The sequence below is a fragment of the Saccostrea cucullata genome, unplaced genomic scaffold (assembly GCF_032062105.1).
Source record: "Saccostrea cucullata isolate Sc308-1 unplaced genomic scaffold, CSIRO_AGI_Scuc_v1 ctg374, whole genome shotgun sequence".
NCBI lineage: Eukaryota > Metazoa > Mollusca > Bivalvia > Ostreida > Ostreidae > Saccostrea > Saccostrea cuccullata.
The window spans coordinates 1-25950 of record NW_026923563.1 but is presented as its reverse complement, the minus strand read 5'-3'; the positions used below and the strand labels follow the sequence as shown (position 1 = coordinate 25950).

General features: G+C 32.2%; 1 protein-coding gene across 1 annotated transcript; it reads left to right on the top strand.

Moving 5' to 3' along the window:
• Positions 1–53: 53 nt before the first annotated feature.
• Positions 54–25769, top strand: LOC134264345 (glutamate carboxypeptidase 2-like; the record flags this gene model as incomplete). Its single annotated transcript, XM_062746643.1, has 8 exons — positions 54–144; positions 2497–2603; positions 2960–2978; positions 21048–21251; positions 22838–22903; positions 24576–24732; positions 24828–24959; positions 25603–25769. Coding segments are annotated over exons 2-8 (794 nt in total), but the record flags the coding sequence as incomplete, so codon positions are not given.
• Positions 25770–25950: the final 181 nt, after the last annotated feature.

Genomic DNA, 25950 nt, shown 5'->3' with positions numbered 1-25950 from the left:
AACAACTCGCAAAACACAACAAATACGCGTCTATATTCTGCTTATTGTTGACTCAGTTAGGTATTGTTTCCATGCTCTCCATTCATTCTCAGCTGCCTGAACTTTGAGAGCCTGTGTAATGAATTGAAGAAGGAATTATCAACGGTAAGAGAAGCTTTATTATAATTTCAATGCAATAGAATTTAACGCGAAAAAGTTAACCTTATTTGACCGGATGGAGGATAACTCTGTTTTGTTTACATGACAGTTTGGGAACTCTTCATTTATTGGATATATTTAACTTTTATTGTGACTGCTAAAATAATGGACCAAGTCTCTATAATGCATTATAAAAAGGCATAGTTATTGAAAAAACCTTCCCCTTCCTCCGTCTAAAAATTTGCGAATGATGTTAAATTTTTTTTTTTTGAAAAAAAAAAGCTTGGAACATGCATGGAAAATGTGACCTTTTCCGGATGGTACTGGTTTAGAATGATGTTTTGTTAATGTTGGTACTCACATGGTGGTGTGCTTTCTTGTTCTCTATGTACATGTTTTATTACTGCCGCCCCCTCCTTTTGTAAAGTAGGTCGGACCATGTTCTTATGATTGGCATAAAATGTAGGCTATTTATTAATTTTTTTTCAAAGATTCATCGATTCATTCATCGTGGATCTTTATAATGTGTTGCATCCTTATCAACTTTTAACCGTAATTTTTTGAGCGGATGATACCATTATAGAATATTTTTGTGTTTAGGATTCTTTTATCTAGAGTGTTGAAAATTTTAAAATGATTATTTCAAGCCCTATGACAGTCAAAATTTCCTAATTCAAGCAGATTTACTATCAACTAATTGTAATAAGTTTTACTGACCTCTCTGCTCTATTAAACTGTTTTTAACCCCCCCCCCATTTCATTTTGTTTCTCTTCTCTTTTTTTTCTATCCATCGGGTTTTCCCTGCTCCTAGTCCATAAGACTACCCCTTCTTTTTTAATCCTTTCACATGAAGTCGTTTTGCAAAGTACTAAGTACACGTGAATAACCTTGCGACCGTTAACTAATTAGGCCTATTATATACATGTAGGTGAATGCATGACAGATGTTCTTCAAAACCAATAAATATAATAATATTTAGTGTATGAAAAATATCAAGGCTTTTCATACTATAATATGTATATTCTTTTTATAAGTTTAAACTGACATCATGTGCGTTTTTTTGTTTTTGTGATTATCTTTTAATGATTTTCGTTATATTTATTTTTGGGGTATAACTTTGAAATTGACATAACCTATAATAGTAGAATGATTAACCCATATTCTTGTTGTCTGTATAAAAATATCGTATACATGTTAAAACCAATAAATATAATAATATTTGTTCCTGTCTTGAAAAAGTGTGCTTGTTTATTTACTTCCCTTTATATTCTTTTGATATCCGATATAGAAACATTTTTGATTCATCTTTGATTAACCCATATTCTTGTTGTCTGTATAAAAATATCGTATACATGTTAAACATCCTTATAAGATTATAAGAATAAAAACGCTTTGTTCCTGTCTTGAAACAAGTGTGCTTGTTTATTTACTTCCCTTTATTCATAATTTTGATATCCGATATAGAAACATTTTTGATTATATATATATATATATATATATATATATATATATATATATATATATATATATATATATATATATATATATATATATATATATACTAGTATATAGCGTAAGTAACGTCTATCTTCGTATATAAAAAATGTACTTTGTCCCTTAAGGTAATGTTGTCCTCAGGTTCCGAAAATTTAGGCCTTTAATAATTGAAAATGCTCACAAAAATGTCTCAGAGTTCTCAAAGTAATGTGTATTTATTTTCCCACGGAACTTCTTCAAACTTCATCATTAAGGTTTTCCACCCTCACAATTTTACTGATTCAAGTTTTAAAAACTGCATTTATATTTATTAAATATAGTTTAAATTTACCAATTATTGCACAAAATGTATAGGTCGACATATAATTTAAGATCGAGACACAGATAAACAGAAGTTTATGTCAACAGAAAAAAAGTAATTCATTTTTCGAAAACACTATCATAAAAATTATGTAAAAACTGGCTCAAATGCATTATTCTGATGCTAAAAGACCCGAAATACATGTACTTGCTACATATTAGACATTTTGAATTGTGAATATCAGGGAAACTATATTACATTAGACATTCAATAAAGAAAATGCCTAAATGAAGATACAGGAGAAGGGGTTATTGCCCTTTTCAACATGTTTTAATATTAAATAATTGATTATACAAAAGAAATTTATTATATCTAATTTTGTTTGTTTCATCGTGTTCGAAATAACGAGGGTTTATCTTTTGTTAACGCTTAAAGATCATCTTTGGATTGTATAATTTCATCTTTAATGCTTTCTCTCCATTCTCAAAAACTTTTTCCAAATGACGAACCCTCCACTTCAACAGAACGTTTATTTCTTTTTCTTTTTTTCACTAAACAGAGCTTATTTTTAATGTCTGAATTTCGTCAGCGAACCAACGCCCCCGGGTATCAACGATATGATGACGACGGATCCGAGAGAGACCCCCTCTACAGTGGAAAAAGAGGGTAAGTGTTTCTGAAATCCATCAAAACGATGCAGAAGTTTTCAATATTTAACATCACTTGTAATTTAAGTCGAAGTGTATTTTCTTGACAATTGCTGACAAAAATACAAAAATTTGTACGATGAATTTTGTGTCAAATACATTCATCACTCGTACTCGGTCATTATCAACGTACGATTTTCTTTCTCATAATAGCGACTTAGCAATCTTAAATTGATTCGAAACTGAAGTCAAATGTCTGTAATCATAAATATTTAAGCTTGGAGAATGATTCTTGTTATGATAAGATAAAGTTTCATTTTATCCATTTTAAAATTTAAAAAAAATGCATGCTGTTTTGTTTTCAAAACTTTGTAGAAAGTGCAGAACGAACACCGTACGTATCACACTTTCAGTGCTGTAGTTTGGATTTTGTTTTAAATATTGTGCTTTTTAACTTCACAATGTTTCGTCTGTAGGAAACGCGTATAACTTCATGCTCACAACATCAGGGGTCTTGCTATCAATTTCAGTTAAGTGTGAAGTTTTGCAATACGTCACGATCTTTTTCGACAGATGCATCCAGCGTAAACTATTCACGTGATTGGTCAACATTGACACAGAAATAGTCTGCTGTACGAGCAACCAATCAGCGATTAGAAGAAAGTTTCAGTCGTATACCTTAAGCGCAGCTGTCAAACTAGATCGTGACTTAACGTAAAACTTCACGCTTAACTGCAATCTATAGCAAGTCCACTCGTGGTCGCGGGACTCCTGACAAATTTCATCGGATATGATCAAATACTTAAAATTAAACCCAAAAATGAATTCATAATTTTCTTTTGTTTTTGTTTTATTGCATTTATTTATGTTTGCGTATGATTTTAGTGGAAAAGTTAAAATGCTATTGAAACTCTTTGCAGTGGATAAAAGTATTTTCCTTCACCAGAATCAAAGCTTTTCTAATCGAAATGTTACGTCTGCCTCAATGTTTTTTTTAACCTTTTTTTTTACTGTGAAATCACAAATTTTCGTGGTTTCAAGGTATGAAGAGACCCACGAATTTATGTCAACCTCGAAATGGAATTTTTCATATATACATTAATACTGAACAATTCTTTAACCACGCAATCAAATCCCCATGAACCCAATATATTTTCCTCAAACCACGAAAATTTGACCCCTCTAAAATATGTGATTTTACAGTACTTCGGCAGAAATTCTGTTTTGTCAAATCATGGTCATCTGGAAAACGTTGGAGCCACATGTGGGGATCAAAGTTTCACAAGGGACATGCATGCGGGGAAAATCTTGAGAAGTCTTCATGTAAAAAATGGGAAAAGGGTGGGACCACATTTGTGGATCAAAATTTCACATGCGAAAATATAAATATGGGGAAATTTTGCAAAAAGTTTAAAGGTCAAATGTCAAAGTCATACAGATTTGCAAGTGTTCAGTTAGTGAAGAATCAAATTTGTCCAAAACATGGCCCTTAGCAGGGGCGAGAACTCAAATGATGAAACATATTTACACGGCAATGTTTATTGTGAAACAATTTAATTATTAAATACCTTTTCATGAAAGCGCCTTTGCAACATCATATCGTTATATATGCAAGTATCCCCATGCATTGCAGATTCATAAAATATCAAGTCATGGCCCTTGGCGTTAGGGTTAGGCAAAAATAAGTATCCAGAAATCAAAGTGTTTCATAACATATAGGGAATTAAATAAAACTGTAATGACAAAAATCAAGGGCCACGCTAATTTTTTGATATGCAAACATTCCATTGTTGTGTGGATTCAAGTTTTCAACTAGAGTTACTGTGAGCAGTGAAGTCACTAAATGATACCCCCGCCTGCCATATAAATATAATGACAGTGTCCATGTTTTGCTATGGGAAACCCAAAATATATGTCGGATCAAAAAGAAAATTAGGAGGTGCACAATGGCAATATGTAATAAAGATTCTTTGAAAGTCTCATCAAATTTCATTCAATAGTATGAGAGGAGTTGCGGATAAGAGATGGGTACCCCAAAGCGTAACAGACGGACGGACATCCCAATTTCTATATACCCTCCCGCTTTTCAAGCAGGGGATATAATAACCAGTTTTCAGACCTCACTGAATGATAGCCTCCCATATGACTATACTGGCAAAGTCCACATTTTCTCTGGGAGACCTGAAATAATTTCAAGTCAAAGAGTAAATTAGGAGATGCACAATGGCATTAAGTAATAGAGAATCTGTGAAGGTACATGTATCATTTAATGTTAATCAGTGGCAGGAGGAGTTGCGAATAAGAGATGGATACCCCTCAATATAATAGAAAGAATGGCAGTGTCTCTGTTTTGTTATGGGAAACCCAAAATATATATATCCGATCAAAACGTAAATAGGAGTTGTACAATGGCTTCATGTAACAAAGTTTCCCAAAGAGGTGGGAATATTTTTGGTTTCTCAGAGCACAACATGGACACTGCCATTCTTTGCATAATATTGAAGGTTGACGATCTCTTATCCGCAACTTCTCCTATACCACAGAATAGCGTTTAATGGTACTTTCACAGATTCTTTTTTACATGATGCCATTGTACACCTCCTAATTTTTGATCTGATAATTTCGGGTATCTCAGAACAAAACATGGAATTTGCTATTATAATCATATGGGAGGCGAGAATATCATTAAATGAGCTTATTACTCACAGTACTTCTAGTTTAAATCATGGATCCTGCGGTTAGAGTTGAGCTAAAATTTGGGTTTTGAATTACCAGAAACACATCGGGAAAAATCTTTCAAAAAGCTGCCACATACGACAAGGCTACACAATTCATATTGATATTCATATATTTCCATGTAGTGTGAAATCAAGTTTGGTAAGGCATTATCCTTTGGGAGTTATGATTTGGCCACAACGTGTGGACAATATTTTCTATGGAGTTAATTTTTTGAAAACATTCATTTAAAGAAACAACAGGCCCAGGGTAACTCAGGTCAGGAGGTGAGCATCGTGGGCACTTGTCCTGTGATTTTTTTTTATTGTGGTGATTTTTATATTACTTTTATTAAGCTCACTCAAGCCGAAGGCTCAAGTGTTTCCTGATAAACATTTGACCGTTATCTGTCATCAAAACGTTCTCATTTTCAATTTTTATCTTAGAAACAAATTTTAACAAACATTGCTACAAAGCATCCTTTTGTTGAAAGGGATTTAAATTTATCCAAACTAGAGGTACTGTGAGCAATGAGCTCACTAAATGATACCCCCCACCTCCCATATGAATAGCAGTGTCCATGTTTTGCACTGGAAAATCAAAGATATATGTCAGATCAAAAAGTGAAATAGGAGGTGCACAATGGCCATATGTAATTAAGAATCTGTGAAAGTTTCATTAAATTTCCTTCAGTGGTATGAGAGGAGTTGCGGATAAGAGATGGGTACCCCAAAGCGTAACAGACGGACGGACGGACGGAAATACCGATTACTATATACCCTCCCACTTTTCAAGCGGGGGGTATAATGAAGGGCCATATCTTGATAATTAAGAATACCAGTAGCTAAAAGTTTCAAGGCCTCTTTTCAAGAACAACTGAACCAGAAATAAGGAGAAATCTATCTGAGAACTTTATGCAAAAACTGTATTTTAAAGTTTATTCAAATCATGCCCGGGTAATACTTTTAAGAAAATTGAATAAATACAACATGAAGATACTGGCATATGAATATAACAGACTTGAATCCTGCTGCTCTTTAGAAGAATTTTAAAGATTTCTTCAAATTCTTTAAATAAGTTTATGTACCAAACTAAAATTACCCATGTGTCTCAAGGAGGGACATGGAACTGTTTGTATGAAATATATGGAGATAACGAACAGTAATCAAAGTCCATAAAACTAAACAAAATAAGAGCAGAGCTAATATGGACCTCCAAAACATCAGAGGTGCATGAGATCAGGTGCCGTGGAGAAGTGAGCATCCCCTGCCGAGCGGACACACCTGCCGTATCCTCCTTATTATCGGGAAATACTGAAAAATCTATCTACAGTGTGTATATAATGACCTAATTAGTACGAAAAACGTCAGTCACCATTTGACTTAATGATACATTGTATTTGCTGACAAGGTAATTCTAAATCGACCATAGAAGGAGGATATGGAGATAACGAACAGTATTCAATCTAAAAGTCCATAAAACAATACAAAATAAGAGCAGAGCATACACGGACCTCCGAAACATCAGAGGTGGGATCAGGTGCCATGGATGAGTGAGCATCCCCTGCCGACCGGTCACACCCGTCATGATTAGGAAATAACGGAAAAATCCGTCGTCAATTCAGTGTATAAATAATGGACTTACAATACTGGTAAGTACATGTATGAAAAACGTCAGTCAGCATTTGACTCAATGATAAATTGTATTGCTGACAAGGTCATTGTATCGACCATAGAACTTACGAAACGATGACTTTAAACGAGCGGCTGATATTCTTGTTTCATCAACTTGCTGGTCAATAATTTATCTCGTTTTAGAAATTGTTCATACGTAGAGCAAGCTCTTGCGTATCGAATCAACCGAGATATATACACTGATGAAGGTATATTGCGGCATAAGTAAGGGAAGTTGACGATAAAGTCATCACGTTTATCATATAGCTTGGTTGTTAGATTACCATCATTAACGCCCTTTTCAAGTAAAATATCCAAGTATGAAACAGATGTGGACTCTGTGATATCTTTTATCTCAAGCTCACCAGGATGTATCGTATCGACGTAGGAATGGAAATTACCATTGTTAATTGACAATACGTCATGGATATATCTAAATGTCGAGTTGAAGGCCACAGCAAGAGTTTTCTTCTTTTCACGCACAAGATTTTGCACAAATTCTGCTTCATATGAATATAAAAATAGGTCCGCTAGAACTTGAAAAATCGGGACTTGTTGATATTCATTTTTCATTGATTTGCTAACTTACCTTGTTTCAAAATTTTTTTGTACGTATGCTCTTTTGTATCAAATCAAATGAGATTATTATTTGTCGTGTCACTTTAATAAATTTTAATAATTCGGGGACCCTTTTTATGACCCTTGTAACTTCGAGAGTTGTAGACGATACAAACATTTTTACAGGTATGTCTTGTAAAATATAGGGCATATCTTCAAAATTTTTACTTAAAGAACAGCAGGGCTATACAGATAATCAATAAAGTGTTGCGTCGAATCCCTTAAAATTCAGTTACCATTCATATCCACAAATTCGTAAAAGTAACAGAAAAAAGAAACATTTTTTCCTTCCTCTTTTACATCACAGTAACCTTGTTCAAGTAAATCAGATTGATCTTTAATGAATTGATCAATAACACTTGAGATATTGCTTACTGTACTTTTACATATTCGTAAAAAATATTTCTCGTGTTTGTTGATGTATGGATTGGGCTCTTATTGTGCTTTACACTATATTATCTTCTGTTACATGTACTGTACAGGTGCGTAATACACCACAGTCTTATTTGTAGTGTTAAAAGTTTAAGAGGCGCTAGAGAGAGTGACATGTTTGTCGTGGAAGTGCAGAGTACTTGCTGGTCGTAATGCACAAGGTGACTTCTATGTGATACACCATGTTTATTGTACATTTATTTATGTATGTTAAGGATGTAACAGAGGAAGCTGTGTCAGTTACACGGCAGTGTCACTCTATAACTGAGAAATTCCTAGCTGACTCTTGAAAACTTGGCAATTTGTGCTTGTTATTATTTTCCAGGAGGTGTTCCGCAAGAGTAGAGAGTTTTTTAGATCCCAAATCTCTATAGATTATCTATCGCAACTTTCTTTTTACCATGCAAAGACCATAAGATCTTTGTACTTTTTTTCTGAGTTTTACTTTGGTAGTTCTAGCATGTTTTTGTTTTACCTCCTGCTTGAGAAGTGAAAGGGTATTTAGTGATCGGGATGTCCGTCTGTACGTCCGTCCATCTGTTACGCGTTGGGGGTACCCATCTCTTATTTGCATCACCTCTTTTACCACTCAATGAAATTCAATGAATTTCACAAAATCTTTGTGACATAGTGCTTTTCTGACCTCTTATTTTACTTTTTGATCTGACACTTATTTCAGGTCTCCCAGAGCAAAACACAAGACTGTGTCATTCTTTCTAGGATATTGAATGGTACCCATCTCCTATCCTCAACTCCTCCTATACCACTGCATAACATACCCGAACGATAATACATGAATTTTGAAATGTAAATCACATTAGCAATGAAAGGCAACATGAGTTTAAAATGTAAATATAAGCAATGAATATTTTTTTTGCAAGTATAGTCTCATAACTGCAACAGTGTGCAAACAAATTTTCATTACGCGCTTTATTCAGTTTGTTTGCACACACCGTTGCAATTATGAGACTAGATCTTGCATACAAAAATTGCTTATTTGTAACTTACTCATTAGAAATACTTAACATGTACCTTTTATGCAGTGTAAAATACTTGTAGTTTGTTAATTTAGCGAGTTATCTTCCGTAACCTAAGGATAGAGATCACTGTTCCGTGTGTACTATGTCTCTGGAAACACTTCATGATAGGATTTCAAACCCAACAATGGTAAGCATCATGCAAAGATATATCAAATCAAATAGGCAATCGCCATGTATTGTAGAAGTTGAAAAAAAAGAAGAGAAATCTGCTCAATGACATGGTGATGCTGTGTTATTGACCGTAATTTTTCAATTTTATCATAGAATTCTTGTCAGGTTAATATTGTTTGAGAGGCTTTGTAAGCGCAAGTTTTTATTCACATCAAAGGACGATAAGGTCGGTGCCCCGTGTATTTTTTGCCTTTCTCTCTATTTGTCGATCAAATTAGATAAAAATAATTTCTCTGTTTTCTGTTCTTTCATATCATCATCCTAGCTTACTTTCCTCTTGCGTCAGTTAGCGCTATTGTCATTCCTTGTACTATAGGAAGCAGGCTGTCTTCTGATAGTAGTTAAGAGTAACAGTAAATGAACACTAGCTGTCTTGTCTGTTTTATATAATGTGAAATAAAAAAAAAAAAAAGAAAACTGCATGCTTTCATGATAGGTGAATGGCCGAAAGCGGTAAGTCTGATCTATACCTTAGATGTATCTAATACTGAAAAATGGATGAACACTTTAAAAAAATATATTTTTCGATACTGGTTTTGAAGTATGTTACTTTCTTTGCGAAAGAGAAAGCAATGCCATTGTGTCAGTTGCATTTATACCTCCGCGTGTGAAGTGCTTTTGAAAATGATATGATTTTTCTTTCAAACAATCAGGGCAGTTTTAGTAAACTTAAAGTTTCCTTTGTTGACGAGAATCAGAGGCCTTATATGAAAGCCTTTTCTTGTATCTAATTATAAATGCAAGAAAAGGCAAAATTGTCATTTACGAACATTTATTTAATTTATTGAATGTATAGAAAGTTTTTTTAGTAATAAACATTTGAATGTTCATCTGTGTAAAAGCTCATGAAAAATTTGGCTATGCATTAAGGAAAGTAATTAACTGCATCCTCCACATGCTTAATCATATTCTTTTATAAGGGACATTAACTGCTCGTAAAGTTCTTTTTGAAATCAATAAATTGCACATGCAACTTGCTTATCAACGAGTGCAAGTCAGAACAAGTAAGCATAATTATAAAACAGTTAACACTTAAGAAAGACAAATGCCAATGGCAAGCGTGTCATAAAATAATCTATAGCATTTTATAACGCGTCGATGCGTTATGTTTTAAAGTCCCAGTAATGCACATTTTTCTTCTACCAATTTTAGGTATAGTCCTAGTCTATTGCTAGCCTAGTGGTTTCCGTCCCTTGCGATATGCGTCTTTCTGTACCATGGTTGGAAAATGTTGACATATATTGAACTGGAGGTACTGTGAGCAACGGGCTCACTAAATGATACCCCCTTCTCCCATATAATTACAATGACAAAGTCCCTGTTTTGCTCTGAGAGACCCGAAAGAAGTGTCAGATCAAAAAGTAAAAATAGGAGATGCACAATGGCATTATTTAATAAAGAATCGGTGAAAGTATCATTAAATTTTATTCAGTGTTATAGGAGGAGTTACGGATAAGAGATGGGTATAGTAACTTTAATATTATTATATATATATTATATATATTATTATATACCCTCCCGCTTTTCAAGCGGGAGGGGGTTATAAAAATGTATTCTATTGAATCTTTTAAAATATTTCTTTTTTCTCATGGACATCTAACGGGCTTATTTTGATTACAGGAATTTAATATGCACCCCGATTATTTGAATACTAAATTCTTTATCCAAATCATAATTTTATGTCTCCTGAGTCCAACATTCAGACCTCAGAGTCGAGCTAAGGTGGCCATTTTATGTATGACAGTATTTAAATATATTTGTTTATATTGAAAATGAATACCGTGAATAATTTTTTGAATACCATCAAGTAAAAAAAAGCCCCTGGTCAATGATTCTGGCTCCCAAGTTGTGGAAAACTGGTCAAAAATTGAGAAATAATCACATTTTTCAAAATATTCTTCGTTCCTTTTTTATGATTAGCTGACAAATAGAACGTTGTATAGTTGATCAGAAATTTTGAAATTTCAAGGTTGTGTCATAGAAAAAGTATGATAAAATCATGATATTCAGGTGTCTGTCAATGTCCCAGGGCCTCTTGTTATCTGAATTTCACCGTCATCTACTTGTTATTCATAACTTTTTTAAATGCTAAGGGAAATATACCTGGGATCGATTAGGTAAGGCAACGAACCCAGAATTCTGAGGAGGTGCCATGTATTCCTCGACGGAAAAATTAAGGTAAATATGTCATCGTAATGTTTAAAATTCTTTATGATTGACTTTCATTATCAGCATTTTGCACAAAGCCTTAATTAAAATTCCTTTAAATATGAGAACTAATACTCTCTAATGAAACAAAAATGTAGAGACTTAAACTGAAGCGACCAGTGGAAGTAAAATACTGGTAACGAGTATCTGAAACCTAAGATAACCTAGTTATTTCTAAATTGTTTATGCACTAAACAGTTTAGAAAAAGGTGTTAGTTTAATAAGGAAATATCTCGTCCATATTTCTTCGTGAATGAATGATCTTGTCACTTGTTTTATGCAAACCGGTGATTCCTTAAGAGATCTAGTCAGGTTAATAACCGTTACCACAAGAAGTGTGACATCTTTAAAATGTCATATCTTTGTGTAACATCTTTAAACTTTCTATCATATCTTTATCTGTATGTCACACAAACCAAGAGTGTGTTTGAAGGTTTAAGTCAGGTGCATTCAGCTTGCTTAAACCGGTTTATGTTGAAGTAAAACTTACCTGCAGAAGACTTTTTAGGTTTTAGACAGTTACTACGACTTTAAATACAAATATCTTTCACATATAAATAAATGTTAAAAAAAGTTTTCTTTGAGTTTCTCAATGGTTGCACATAAAAAAGAGAAAAACATGTGCCTTTAAAAGAAACCTTTTCAGTTCACACGTACCATCACTGGAATAATACAGTAGTGCGTCTGGTGTAACGCCTTTCCCGAAGACCATGTGCCAGCTAAAGCAACCTAACCTGTATCTACCTAACTTTCTTTGTATATAAGAGCCCAATTTGTTTAAGCAAAAGCCCACCAACCCCTTCCCTCAGTTTCCATGAGATCTTGTATGAAAAAAGTTTTATGGATCTTTAATAAAATTATTTTCTTGCTTATTCTTCAGCTGTATACGGGGTTTATATATCTCACTTAATTCGATACGCAAGAACATATATGAACAATTTCTAAAACAATGGAAGTTTTTGACAAAAAAGTTGATGAAAAAAGAAGTTCAAAAGGATCGTTTTAAAGTCATCATTTCGAAAGTTCTATGGTCGGTACAATGACCTTATCACGAAGCAAATATCATAGTTTAGTCAAATGTAGACTGATTTTTCCATACTAATTGTTGGGCCATTATTTACACATTGAATCGTTCAATTCAATTTTACCGTTATTTCCCGATCATGTCAAGGAACACACGACTGGTGTCACCGGTAGGCAGGGGATGCTCACTCCTGCATATATAGCAACTGATCCCACCTGTTGAAGGCCTGTTTTTGTTCTGCTCCAAAATGTGTATTGTTTTGGTGGACTTTTGGGCTTCAAAACAGTTTGTTATCCTATATATTTCATTCAAGTGTAATGTTATAAATCTATTCAATGTTAATAAGAATTTACATTTTGCATCGCTACATATTTGTAAAGGGATTTATAATTCTCAAATTCTTGGGTCACAGATGGGTTTAACCACTTGGAGTACGTTTAATACCCGCTGTATAAGCTATCGAACTAGGGTGAATTTTTAGATGGCGGGTTCTTATCAGTTTACTCTGTCCCAAAATCTGTTAAAATGATATTTCGATTCTTTTCTTTTATTCCTATTTTTCATGTACACTGTAGCAATGTATGATTTTTTTCCTCATTTACAAACAAGAAAAGCTGTCTTGCTCACAAAGGCGAATATGTTTCTGGATTCTTTAAGGTTGTTAAAAAACTTTTTTTGTGTGAACAAGAAAATGCACGTGGTACAGATGTCCCTCAAGTTTTCAAAAGGTTAAATTATATTTGTATAAAAAACGACAGTAATGGAAATAGCAATGATTTAAATAGGAATAGAAATGTTATTACACTAAGTGACCTGTTGAATAACAAAGAAAAAGAAGAAGTGACAGTTACACTGTCGGGACAAAGTAAAAGTTGCCATTCACAATTAGAGGTGTCATTGCACTGCAAGGCTTTCAATCTTTATTTGGATAAATTTCAGACAGGACTAATTACAGAGTTCATGACCACAGCTAAGGCTTGGACATCTAAGTATCCACTTAATGACTGTAATTTCTTCTTTGTTATAGATATTTGTGTCTAGCCATTGTCCAGTGTAGACGTTAAATTTGTAATGACCGTTTTGAATATTTTCAATGCAGGCCTCGAAGGAAATAGTGGACGCTTGGATTAATGTGAATTTTGTTATGTTTTCCTTTTATGGACCTATATATTTTATGGGTTTTATAGTGATGCTTATTTTATCGACAAAGTAAAAGCTCATCTTTACTTACATACCAGTGTAAATTTATTCATCTGAAATATTCGACTCATTTAACTCTCATGAAATGGTCTAAAGGGCGTGACAGGTTCATTCTTTTATTTGAAATCTGTGTGGGAGAATAATTTTTGTTGATCAATAATATTAAGATTTTTGTCTGGATTTCTCGTGGGGTGTTGTCATATGTTGATTTTTAGTCAATTCTTCGAGGCAAAGTGTTGATTATTATCTTTTCGACGAAAAATAAAAAGGATGGACATGAAAAAGAAACCGTACAAGTAAGTTTTGTATTAAATTCTGTTTTTTTGTCTCAATGGTTATGAAAAAGGTGTCTTATGTGTAATTCTCTCTAGAGATGGATTGGTTAATGCTTTATTTATATTTGTACGTTAATGTTAGCGTCTTTACAACGTATAAATCTGAGATGAATCATGATTATCGTATTTATTCATGTATTTACTAAGATGTACAATATTCTCAAATTCACATGAATTGTTTAACATTATTTTTATGTATACTTTTTAATATATATAAAAAAAAAACAATTTTATGAAAGTTTGCTTTCTAGCACTCAAAATCTGTTTACTTTTCTCTATATAAACTTTCCAGCAGTATACCTATATTTCTCAGCTAAAATGCAAACTTGACCAATTAAATACATATCTATTCGTTTTATTTAGTTTCAACAAGAAAAAAAGAAAATATGCTTACATCTCCTTATATCGAAATCATCGAAGCCTATAGCATGTGCCTCATATAATTGTCATCACCCCCGCAAGATGACTGATGCAAAACATATTCAAGGTCATTCTAGCATTACCGTGGTATTAAATTCTCAGAACATTTGAAAATCGTTTAGAATCGTTTAATTTCATACTTAAAAGACGTTTTAATGTGGGTTTGTTCATTTAGTGCAAAAGATCACTGGAGTATAATATAGTTTTGAAATATGGAAGATTAATTTTATATACTTTGTGTTAGAACTAGGGATGTCAAAATAATCATTTTCCTTAGTCGAACATTCGATTGCACTATTCGAACGATAGTCGACTATATGGAACATTTTTTTATAAACAATTTCATCAATAGCGTATTTATAACTCAAGACCATTTTTGTAAATTTATGTAAAAAGTAACATCAAATGTCTGTATTGCACACCAAATCTCAGAGATAAATGATAAGATAATGAATTAAAATAGATGTCTACAGTGATCCCTAAAATTCTCGTCACATTCATTGGTATTTACAGTCAGTTTCATTCCAGTAAGCTTACAGAATTGTCAGCACGATTGTTTTAAAGCTTATTAAAATTAAAAAGATAAGGGGAGGGGTAAACACACACTATTCACACGTCGGGTAATATTGTCAAATACTGCTTGTTCAATTTATAATTACCCCAGCTATAATTTATGTCCTAGCATTTGAACATTCGTAGAGGTGATAAAGAATTTGTTATTGGTACAAGACCAATTAATAAATTTCAAAGTCACTTTTGGAGCTGCATAATTTACTACAATAACAAAAAGATCATTAATTGAGAAATAATTATCGCGGTATTTAATTACTAACTGTACATTTCAAAAGTGTGGAAAATTATATCCTAGTACTGTGAAGGCAGTTGATCTTTTATTCGTCTGAGGACATATACTACAATGGTATAAGGAATGATTTGGGTTTTTTCACATTTGAGATGAGAATTTCTTTATCACCTCTATTTTTTGCATTTATTTAATATTCGAATGTCGTTTCATTATTCGATAGTCGGTCCATTCGACTGATGGTCGAATAGTCGATTATTCGTTGACATTCCTAGTTAGAACGGGAAGTCAATTTCATTTCCTACTTAAAATAGGTTATACTTAGTCATCGACGACATTTTTTTTTCTTTTGAAGGTTTAATGAATTCGACCTTTAAGTACATGCTGTCATGCATCTTAATCGTTTTAAGTGCCCATTAATGTAGTGTTGATGAAGTTTACACATAAAACTACTATACTAAAAGTGACCATACAAAAACAAAGTCCAAAATCAGGTTTAGTAAGTAATTTTTTATTATGTCAACATGTTTTTATCATTAAAAAGTATAATTTATTTATATAAATAAACACCCAGTACATTGGACCTTAAGTACTGAGAAAATAATATAATATGCATGAAAATTTAATTTTAATAATTTGTAAGAATTACTTTCATAAAATATAACATTAATGGATAATACATGTATCTACATGTACATGTATATTATATTATTCACACAATATAGATAAAGAGAAAAAAAACTCTTTAAAAGAGAAAATTTAAAGTGAATTGCAATTCTGACAGGAGGGTAAAACATACATGAAGTCACGTACAGTTTAATGTTTTTTTTTTATTATGTTCACTCTTTCAAGTAATTAAAAGTAACATTTTCTGAGGATATTATTTTGCTAGATTTTTATGTTTTATAAAAAAGAAGACTTTTGTATCGGATAAATATTTTAGGGATCTTTTGACAAAGGTAAAAGAAAATCCCAAATAGATTTAAAAATGTAACAACTCTTTGTGCAACAATGATAAATATCTGCCCTCTTTCATACAAAAGTATTTAAAATTGCAGACAGGGGATTTGTGAAACAGAATGAATGTGTTTTATATAACACACATAGACAGTTCTATCTTTTAGGTTAAATTCATTCCTCTGTCAACCCTGTATTCAAGTTTATTTCCTTAAGCCAACTGGCTCATCAGGGTAGTTATATATACACAATAATAAGAAGAGAATAAAAACATACAGAGAAAGTGAAGGTAAAAAACACATACATGAAAATAATACTATACATTATTATTATTTTTCTTAACATTGTAGCAGCATTCAAAAAATAATTAATACAGCATGAGGACCAAAATAAAGTCAAGCAATGAAAACAATAATCTACAAATAAATGAGTTAAATCTATAGTAAAATTATACGAATTTAGAAATATTGAAAATTTGTATTTACCAGGTGGAAGAACATAAAAATTCATAATCTACTTATTTCATATGTGAAACAGTATCGGACTAAAGCTTCATGGTTTTAAAAACAATTCTTCAATAAAACAAGAAGTTGGTCAAAAGGATGTTTATAAAATGATAAAGGTGATGACTTCATTTTTTCTATTCTCAACTTCCATCACTTGTAGCCAAATATCTCTATCAACTACATAGAGCTTATGTCTCCCAGTTGATTAGATACACAAAAGCATCCTCTGAGTATGAGCAATTTCTGTAACGAGGCAAGTTATTGACATAGATGTTGATGAAACAATGATTTCACCAAATTCGTTTAAAGCCATAATTTCGCTATAAATTGGTCGATACAATGACCGTGTTATCAAGTGCAATCTACCATTAAGTCGACTGCCGACTGACATTTTTCATACTAAATGTTATTTCATTATTTACACATTGAACTGCCTACGTATTTTTCCCGTTTGTACAATTATGACAAAGAGCACACGACGTTTATGATCGGTCGTCAAGAGATGCTTACTCCTTCATGGCACCTGATCACGTTTAAGAATTGAGTGTTCCGCTCCCATTGGTATTATTTGAGTAGACTTCAGATCTACATTATTGTATTTTATCTTTATATTTCATGTATCCCTAAACTGTTACTGGAAATTATGTCACAAGAGATGCATTGATGTCTTAGTGTGTTTTCCGTAGGAAAAATCCGGTTATGTAAATGGTGAATTACATGGGCATTTTTATATGCAGGATAACTCCTCCTACAGTTTTCAAGGTTGCAATGGGAACTTTTATTTTGCAGTTTAGAGATTTGTGCGTTACTTAGAGTTTGATTTTTGACTGATTTTGATAATGTAGGGATTTTTTGAACTGTTTTTTTGTTTTTACAGATTATTGCAAATAGGTGGCATCATTTGCTTGGAAATCTCATATACTTTATATTTTTCAGTTTTAGTGAAGATCTTTTTAATTCTGCAGATCAACTGTACATGTACATTTAACAGACATATGTATATTACTTAGATTATGATTTGTTTTGTATTATGTTTTGTATTGTGATTCCTTATTTAAAAAAAGAGCTGTTGAGTTAAAGCATTTGTTTGAGAAAAAAAAAATCATGTATAGGATAAATCATTTGTCTGGATAAGTCCTCCTACAGATTTCAAAATGTAATCTTGAAATCTAAACACATTAAAATCTGAACACATTAGTTGGGTGTTTATTATATATATATATATATATATATATATATATATATATATATATATATATATATATATATAGAAAGCAAATTCACTTTTACATGGATACCCACTGTTTAATATAATCTGTCTCCTAGCAGTGCAGGAACAGCGCGCTAGACCTCTATCTAGGCAAGTCTAAAAACTTGCTTTCGATGCCGATTTATAGAATTTTGAGAATAGAAGTGAGATAAAGTTATATACATATATATATAAATATATTTAAGACAAGTACTAGCAATTGAAAATACGACACTCCTTTTTGCAGTTTTTCATTAAATTACAGAAAAAATCTTACTATTTATAGTAGGTGCGAAACTCTCATTATTTTGTGGTATAATTAATGCGTAGAATCAGACAGCTTTCAGACTGGTCAAGTGTCTCAATTATTGGAGTCTTCTCTCAATTTCTTCTGTATTTATTTTTCATGTTATATTAAACGTGTACATGTTAGCAAACATTTTTAATATCGTAAAAAAATATTTTAATGAAGTTATTTATTTTATTCTAAAATCATTTCATACTTTGTTACTAAATTTCATTTTATGACAATTTCATCTGATATAAACATGACTTGTTTAATGACATACATTAATTTATTTTTTGTAAATCGGACACTGTTTGTAAGCGGCGCTATACACGTCATGTGAAAAGTGAAAGTAAGTTTTCGGGAAGCTTTCATGACTATCCCTTGCTTGAGAAAGTGGGCCCACTCGATTGGGACCCTTCTAGAAGTAGAGTGGAATGTCAGAAGGGTTGGAATATGTATGTCTAAATCGAGTGTTCAGAAGGATACTGAATATGATGGAATATCTTCTGCAATGTTTTGAATTATTTTCCAAGAATTTGAATCCTTTAATTTAAAACATTTAAAAATGTTAGAAAGGGAAACTTGAAGAGACAATTAGGAGTGGAAAAAATTTATTAAATATAATAATTTTGGGAACTTTCTATTTATGTAAAAAAAGGTAAACACCAAGTACCTGAGACAGAATAATATTAAACTACATCTATAAAAAAAAAATTAAAATAATTATAGTCACATCAGGGACCTATCTATGGCTGAAATCTTCACCCATATTACATAGTAAATTATGAATCTGTGTTCGATGGTTGATTTTACTGCAATAACATAACAGAAAAATGTTTCTTAACAGAATTACCCTTCATAAATTATAAAAGTACTTTTTTGCCTCACTTTAAATCAAAATTATGGCTCTAGCTATACTCCACTGAACGTGATTGAAGTCAACTTAGAAAGTCATAAAAACGAGTAACCACACACGTAAACTCTAGAAGGCCTGTCTACCATGTGCACGTTTGTCTTAAGTTTTATTTCTTCTTGTACGCTAAATGAAATGAACAAGCTTAGAGTAAAAATTTTCAAAAATGTGCTCCAATTCTAGCTAACTATTCATGGTCAGATTTCATGTTCTGTTATCAAAATGATGGGAAAATATGAATTTAACAAACCTAAATAAAATGTCTATCTTGGATGACCACGTCTTTTTGTGTAAACTTGAACATATGCAATACTCGTATATACTGTATATGAGAATTCAAAGCTTTTAAAATTATTGATGATATGGCGTTATATGAGTTTCCTCTATCTTCGGCTTGCAAAATGAACAATAGATCTAGATAAATCAATGTACTTGTAATGATGGATATTCTTAAACCTATTTTGTGATAAAATTTTTATAAAAGCTTTTCTTCTGCTTGATTCCGGTTATTATTTTAAAACTTAAAAGGAAAAAGTAAGTGCGATTTACAAAAAAAATCAAATTTCCCATTAAGTTATTTTCACGTTTCGTTTTAAAAGAAAAGCATCAATAGCCTCTTGTAATTTTAGAGTAGTTTAATGTAATTTTCGATTATTTGAAATCACTACATGACGTAAAGATCGTAGTGTTAACTCACTTGTTTGACTGACATAGCAGACAGGAAGTGGCCTCTATAAGAACATAGAGAGCTGTCTGAACACACGTTTTCTTTGTATTCACTTGTATACACGTGGTCTTAGACGTTAATGGAATGCCTTGTTTCAGTTTTTAGGAATAATTAATTTGAATTATTGATGACCACTTTCTGGTAAGCTTTGTAAAGATTTTCATTTACTGTATATTTCTATGGTACAAAATTGCTGTAATTAAGAAAGGAAATATAGTTTTGGATTTTTTATATTGAGCTGAAGAATTCAAATATTGATGAAATCAGCTACTTTTCAGTTTATACCATAAAAATGAAACTTTTAAGTTTCTTTACCAAAATTTTTATATATATTTTTAATTTTATTATATATAGATCTTTTGCCTGACATTTTTATACAATGGCAGTGCCAGTCACCCAAATACCCCCTATACATCTATAAGGAAGTTTTATGGTTGACAATGTTTTCACACCATTTTCCGGTTGTATAGTATTTTACTTCCAATGTATGTCAACAAACACCACAATTTAGGTCGTTTTGTGAACGTCGTGTTTTGTTGAAAATTGACAGGTTTTGGCTAGTATTATTCGAGAATGAATTCACTTAGTTATTATTTTTATAAATATTTTTATAATGAAAATACTAGAGTATAAATGAAGGTTTTATTTTTCATCAGACATCCGTTTTCTTTATTTTCGGAAACGTTTCATCTTACATGTACTTATTTCATTTGTTTTAGCTAGACCGTGAAATTAGGGATCAGATTTTCAATGTATTGCTATTTAATTTCTTTTGTGTATTTTTACCAAAAACTACAAAATTAAATACATGCAAGTATTAAGAAGTTCGATAATATTGAATGACTAATAATGGAAATTACAGTGCTTTGCTATTTAATTTCTTTTTTTGGTTTGTGGAAGTTGATATACGGCCCTAATTTTTTATGACCTGTATCAACATGATCAATGATATTTATGTTTGTTTGATTTGTTATATCATAAATACATGTAACTTACCTAAAGTTGATCATATATATTCATGACCACGAGGGAAGAGTTTTAATCTATATTTACTTTTTACACAGGATATGAATTTTTATGTTATCTGTTGGCCTTCAATCAAATATACTAATATATTTTCAATCCAGCACATCACCTGTTCATCTTGTGAATAGGTCATTGGATATTCAATCTTCTTCTTTCAGGTTTTCCACCATGACCGTTGACTCTGAGGATGTTTATAAGAAACCAGGATGGGGTCGATGGCAGTACTTAGTGGTGTTTGTATGTTCTTTACTTTTCTTCGGAGTCGGAATTGGTATAGGTTATGCCATTGGTCAGAACCAATCGGAGCAAACAGTTCCACAAGGAGGAGACAGTGCCCCGGTGACAGCCACAGATCCACCCAGGTAATAAAAAATGTGGGTTGGGGGTGGGGGTTTAAAAAAAAATAAAGATTCAGAACTTCCCATAAATGCTTTACATGACCTTTTTAAATTATATAACTGATTTACCTGAATTTTACGAGGGTTGATTCAAAAGTTATGTCACACCTGCTATAAATACTCAAATGGTCGATAGTTTGCAACAGAACGTAATATACTTATACTTCTTTCTATTTTTGACTTTATTCATTCAAATTTCCCCAAATAAAAAGTGATTATTTTTTGTCAATTTTTATGATGTGTCATATGGTGATAACAAAAAGCATTCAAAAAAGGTAAATAAGCAGCAAAAAAATGACCGAGGTGGGAGCGGAGGAGTGGTGAGCATTTCCTGTCGAATTGTCACACCCGCCGTCTGTTCCTTGTCACGATTTGGAAAAAAGAAAAATGAAATAACGTTTCTACAGAAAACGTCAATCAACTTTTCTCAATGATAGGTAGTCACTGTGTCGACCATAAAACTTGCAAAATTATAAATTAAACGAGACATCTGATTTTGAAGATTTTATAGCAGTTATGAAATTACTTTTTGGGTCAACCTTTTTGGTAGTTTTTTTTTGTTCAGTGCTAGTTCATGTATATTAATAAACTTAAAAATCAGCATGGACGATTAAATAAAATTACAATACTAGTATTTAACCTGAGTATATAATTGTATCGCGTTAACTTACTGACCCATTGTGGTTTAGGTTTGTGGTAGTGGTTTGCCTGTTATACTCTTTAATCATGCGTTAAAACGTAAAATGGCACACTGCCTTTTCTGATAGCTGAATTAAGTTTATAATTTTGTTAAAGATAGATAGCCTTTCTATCATTAATTTTTAATGGACACTTAACTGTCTTTGGCATTTTGTCGCTTTTCGCCACTTAAATTTTCATGAGTCGTGGGAGACATAGAAAATGCCAAGTTGCACAAGGTAGACTTTTCAAATAAAAATTAAAGTGCAATTTAACTTTACAAACCATTAAGATTTATTGTCTTGCATGTTTCAATGATAGAATTCAGTAGAATTCGTGTATTTTTTGCTGAAGTCTGCAATTTTCGTGATGTTAGATGTTCAAATTGGCAAACCGACATTGAGGGAGGGCAAAATTGAGGACTTGAACGAAAATTTAATCTTTTTATAATCATTCTTGAATTACCTTCCTTTTCTGTCTGTGGAATTCAAACTTTCAGATTTTTAACTTGAGCTGTTTATTGAAGCTATTTTTCCGATTCTTCGCTCAATTTTGTGATCTGTTTTGAAAATTAAGTAAATATGTTGGTAAGATAAAGATTTTACACCTCTTTATGCGCCATTTGCTGAAACTCAAGTCGTAATACCAACTTATTTTTAAAGAGGTTTACAAATTTTTAACATGATGTTTATGAAAAATTTTCAAACAATCAGCCTTTATACATGTATATTGCAAAATACTTATCAAATATCATTGTTTATAGATATATTTCTCAATTTAATATACATGTATTTCATTGTTTATATAAATGTACCGTTTGATCAAAACTATTTAATGTGTCAATTAACTACGCCTTCTCTTATTTTTTCAAGGTTGTCAAATCCAGTGGAAACCATTCGAAGCCATATCAACAAAGAAAATATCAAACAAAACCTTAGGTAATTATGTAAATTAACATATTGTTTTTACTCTGTTTCTTATTATTATTATTATTATTATTTTTCTTCTTCTTCTTCTTCTTCCTGGGTACTTTTTTGTCTGGGAATTAAACTATTTGAAATGTTTTTAGGGTCAATGTTATGTAGATTTGCGGAACATCAAAAGAGCGTGCCATGTGTAATGACCGATTTAATTGATATAGCCTTTTTAAATTTTTGATGAAATGCTTTGAAACTTATAATATAATATATTAGTAGCATAGACAATATGACATGGTCTTACGTGCGCTTTGCTCTGATTGGCTGAAACTAAAGTAATTCTTTCTTGTTTTTTGACAAATCCTTTGAAATTTTGAAAATAGCCATGCATTAGGATATTCTACAACATGATATATAGCAATTATCATGAAAACACGTGCATGCACGTGCGCTGCAATTTTGGCTTAAACTTTAAATAGCTATAACTCCCTGATTTTCAACCAAACAGGATGGGATTTGGAACATAGATAGATATACTGGACTACTACAAGAAAATATGGTCACCATGCACATGCATACATGTGCATGTACGTGCACGGCAATCTGATTGGCTGAAACTTTAAACAGCTATAACTCCCTTGGTTTTCAACCAAACGGGTTGGGAAACGGACATCTACAAGAAGGTATGGTCACCATTCTCATGTATGCTCGTTCGTGCACGTGAAATGAGTAAAATCCAAAATACACTTGAATGAGCGTATTTTTTAATACTTTTGGATTAAATACTTTAATATTAAGTATATTAAAATATATAGATTGTGTAGACAAGATGATATGGTCATTACGCACATGCATTCACATGTGCACGCGTGCAATGCTAAAATTTGAATGAACTTTGTACACTTCTTGGTAAACGTTTTTAAGTCTCAAATGCATCGAGTTTGTCTAATTTAATGAAGCTTCCAGGGAATATGGCACCAAAAGGGAGTTGGGGAGCGTTTGGGGAACATCTGTAACGGTCCCCGTTACAATTAGCACTAGTTTACAAATTAAAGTGGTCAGAATAAGATAAACTTTGAATCTTTTTTCCCGTTTACATGGTACAATGTATATCGTTCAAGATAATCTAAAAACGACTTCCGTTCATTATCTTTGTTGAAAGAGATAAAGAAAAGAGATAATATAGTTTTTCATCTTGACTTTGTAAAAAGATTTAGAATTCACACAAGATACAACACAACAAGGATAAAAGGATTCTTCTTTCAAAGAAATGCTATCTCTATGTTAAATATGAAAGACGAATTCGAAATATCTTTCTTCAAAGGTTTGTTTATTTACATTTTAAATACGGTTCACACATTTTCTCTTCGTGGTTTGAAAAAAATTTGGGTTCGTATTTGATTTCGTGGAAACTTTTTAATGAAAATTTACATTTTTGGACATAAATTCGTGATACCACGAAAACAACGAAAATTAAACCCCCACGAAAGTTAGTGATTTCACAGTGTATATTTGTCTGATATGACAGAAATTATGTTCAAATTCGACAAGTTGTTTTGCAAAAATTTAAAACTTTTTAGTGGGAAACAAGAATACGGGGGAAAATCTAATCACTATAATTATTTTATATGAATGTTGTTAAAACTTACAATCACTGAGTTGAAAGCTACTCACATTCTGTTTCTGGAAACAGAAAATTCACAAGCCGTCCGCGCATGTCAGGAACTCCAGGAGGAGATGAGTTGGTGCAGATTTTGCACGACACTTGGAAATCCTACGGCATTGATGAGGTCAAAACTACACCATATGACGTATTGATGTCGTACCCTAATAAAACAAATCCAAATAAGGTTTGACCAGTTCGTAAAGACCAACACATATGAACAATTTGAGATAAGACATACTGAGTTTTTTGATGCCCAAAGTATCTGTAATTCAATTTCAGGTCCAGCTTCTGACGTCATCAAATGAGTTAGTTTTTCAGTCTGCTTTGTTTGAGCCAGCTTTGGACGATTTGAGTAACAATTCCGAAATCATTCCACCATTTAATGCTTACGCAGCGGCAGGTATAAGTGAGGTAGAGGAAATATTAAATTTCTAGTTAACCTAAATATGGCAACTCCCTTCTAGTAATGATGTTATTTACTCTTTTCCTTCAGTACAATTTCAATGTATAGGGCACCCATATCTAAGATAAATATGAAAAATGTATAATGTGTTCTTGAACCAACAAAGTAAATTAAAAATAATAATAAACTAGGTTAAGATTTAATGTCACTTTGCCATTTTAGTGTAAAAAAGTAATTTATGATCAGACGATCATTTCCAGAAAGTTTACATACACTGTATGCTTAGTTTTAAAATAAAAAAAAAAGTTTTTCAGCTGTCACTATACTCTCTATATTATTAATTGTTGATATTATATAATATAACATTGAATCTATTGGATCCCTTTAAGACAAGGAAACAAAGTGACATTGATTAATTTTCAATTTTTGTTTAACGCGTATAATTCTAATAAAATTCACTTTTCGTCGTAATAAAAAAGACAAAACCAGCTGTACATGTACTTTGTTGCGTTGAATAATTTGGAGATAAAGAGTTCAGGAGGACCTAAGGGTTCCAATTTTTTTTCATTTCTGTTTGTTTAATGTGCATGTATTAGATAAACAGTACAGATATATCAGATACTAATGTAATTTTTTTGTTTGCTTTTGAAGGGTGATCTGGTCTATGCCAACTATGGCCGGATAAAAGATTTCCTATATCTCATAAACAATAAGTCCATGGACCTGAAGGGCAAGACAATAATCGCAAGATATGGCAAGATCTTCCGCGGTGACAAGGTACACCAAATTGCACGTGCATTTTACTGCCAATTATCAGGGTTTGATTTAAGATTTCCTCTTGGCTCTTAATCACTATGCGGTGGTCAGAAGCATTTACTGCTCATTAGCTTTCTTAAGCTTACTGAACTCATTAAATCGCAGGAGGTGGGGGTGGGGGCATCACAACCTTATGCTCTTGAGTCATCAAGTAGAGCTCTCCAACAAAATATATATAGAGCA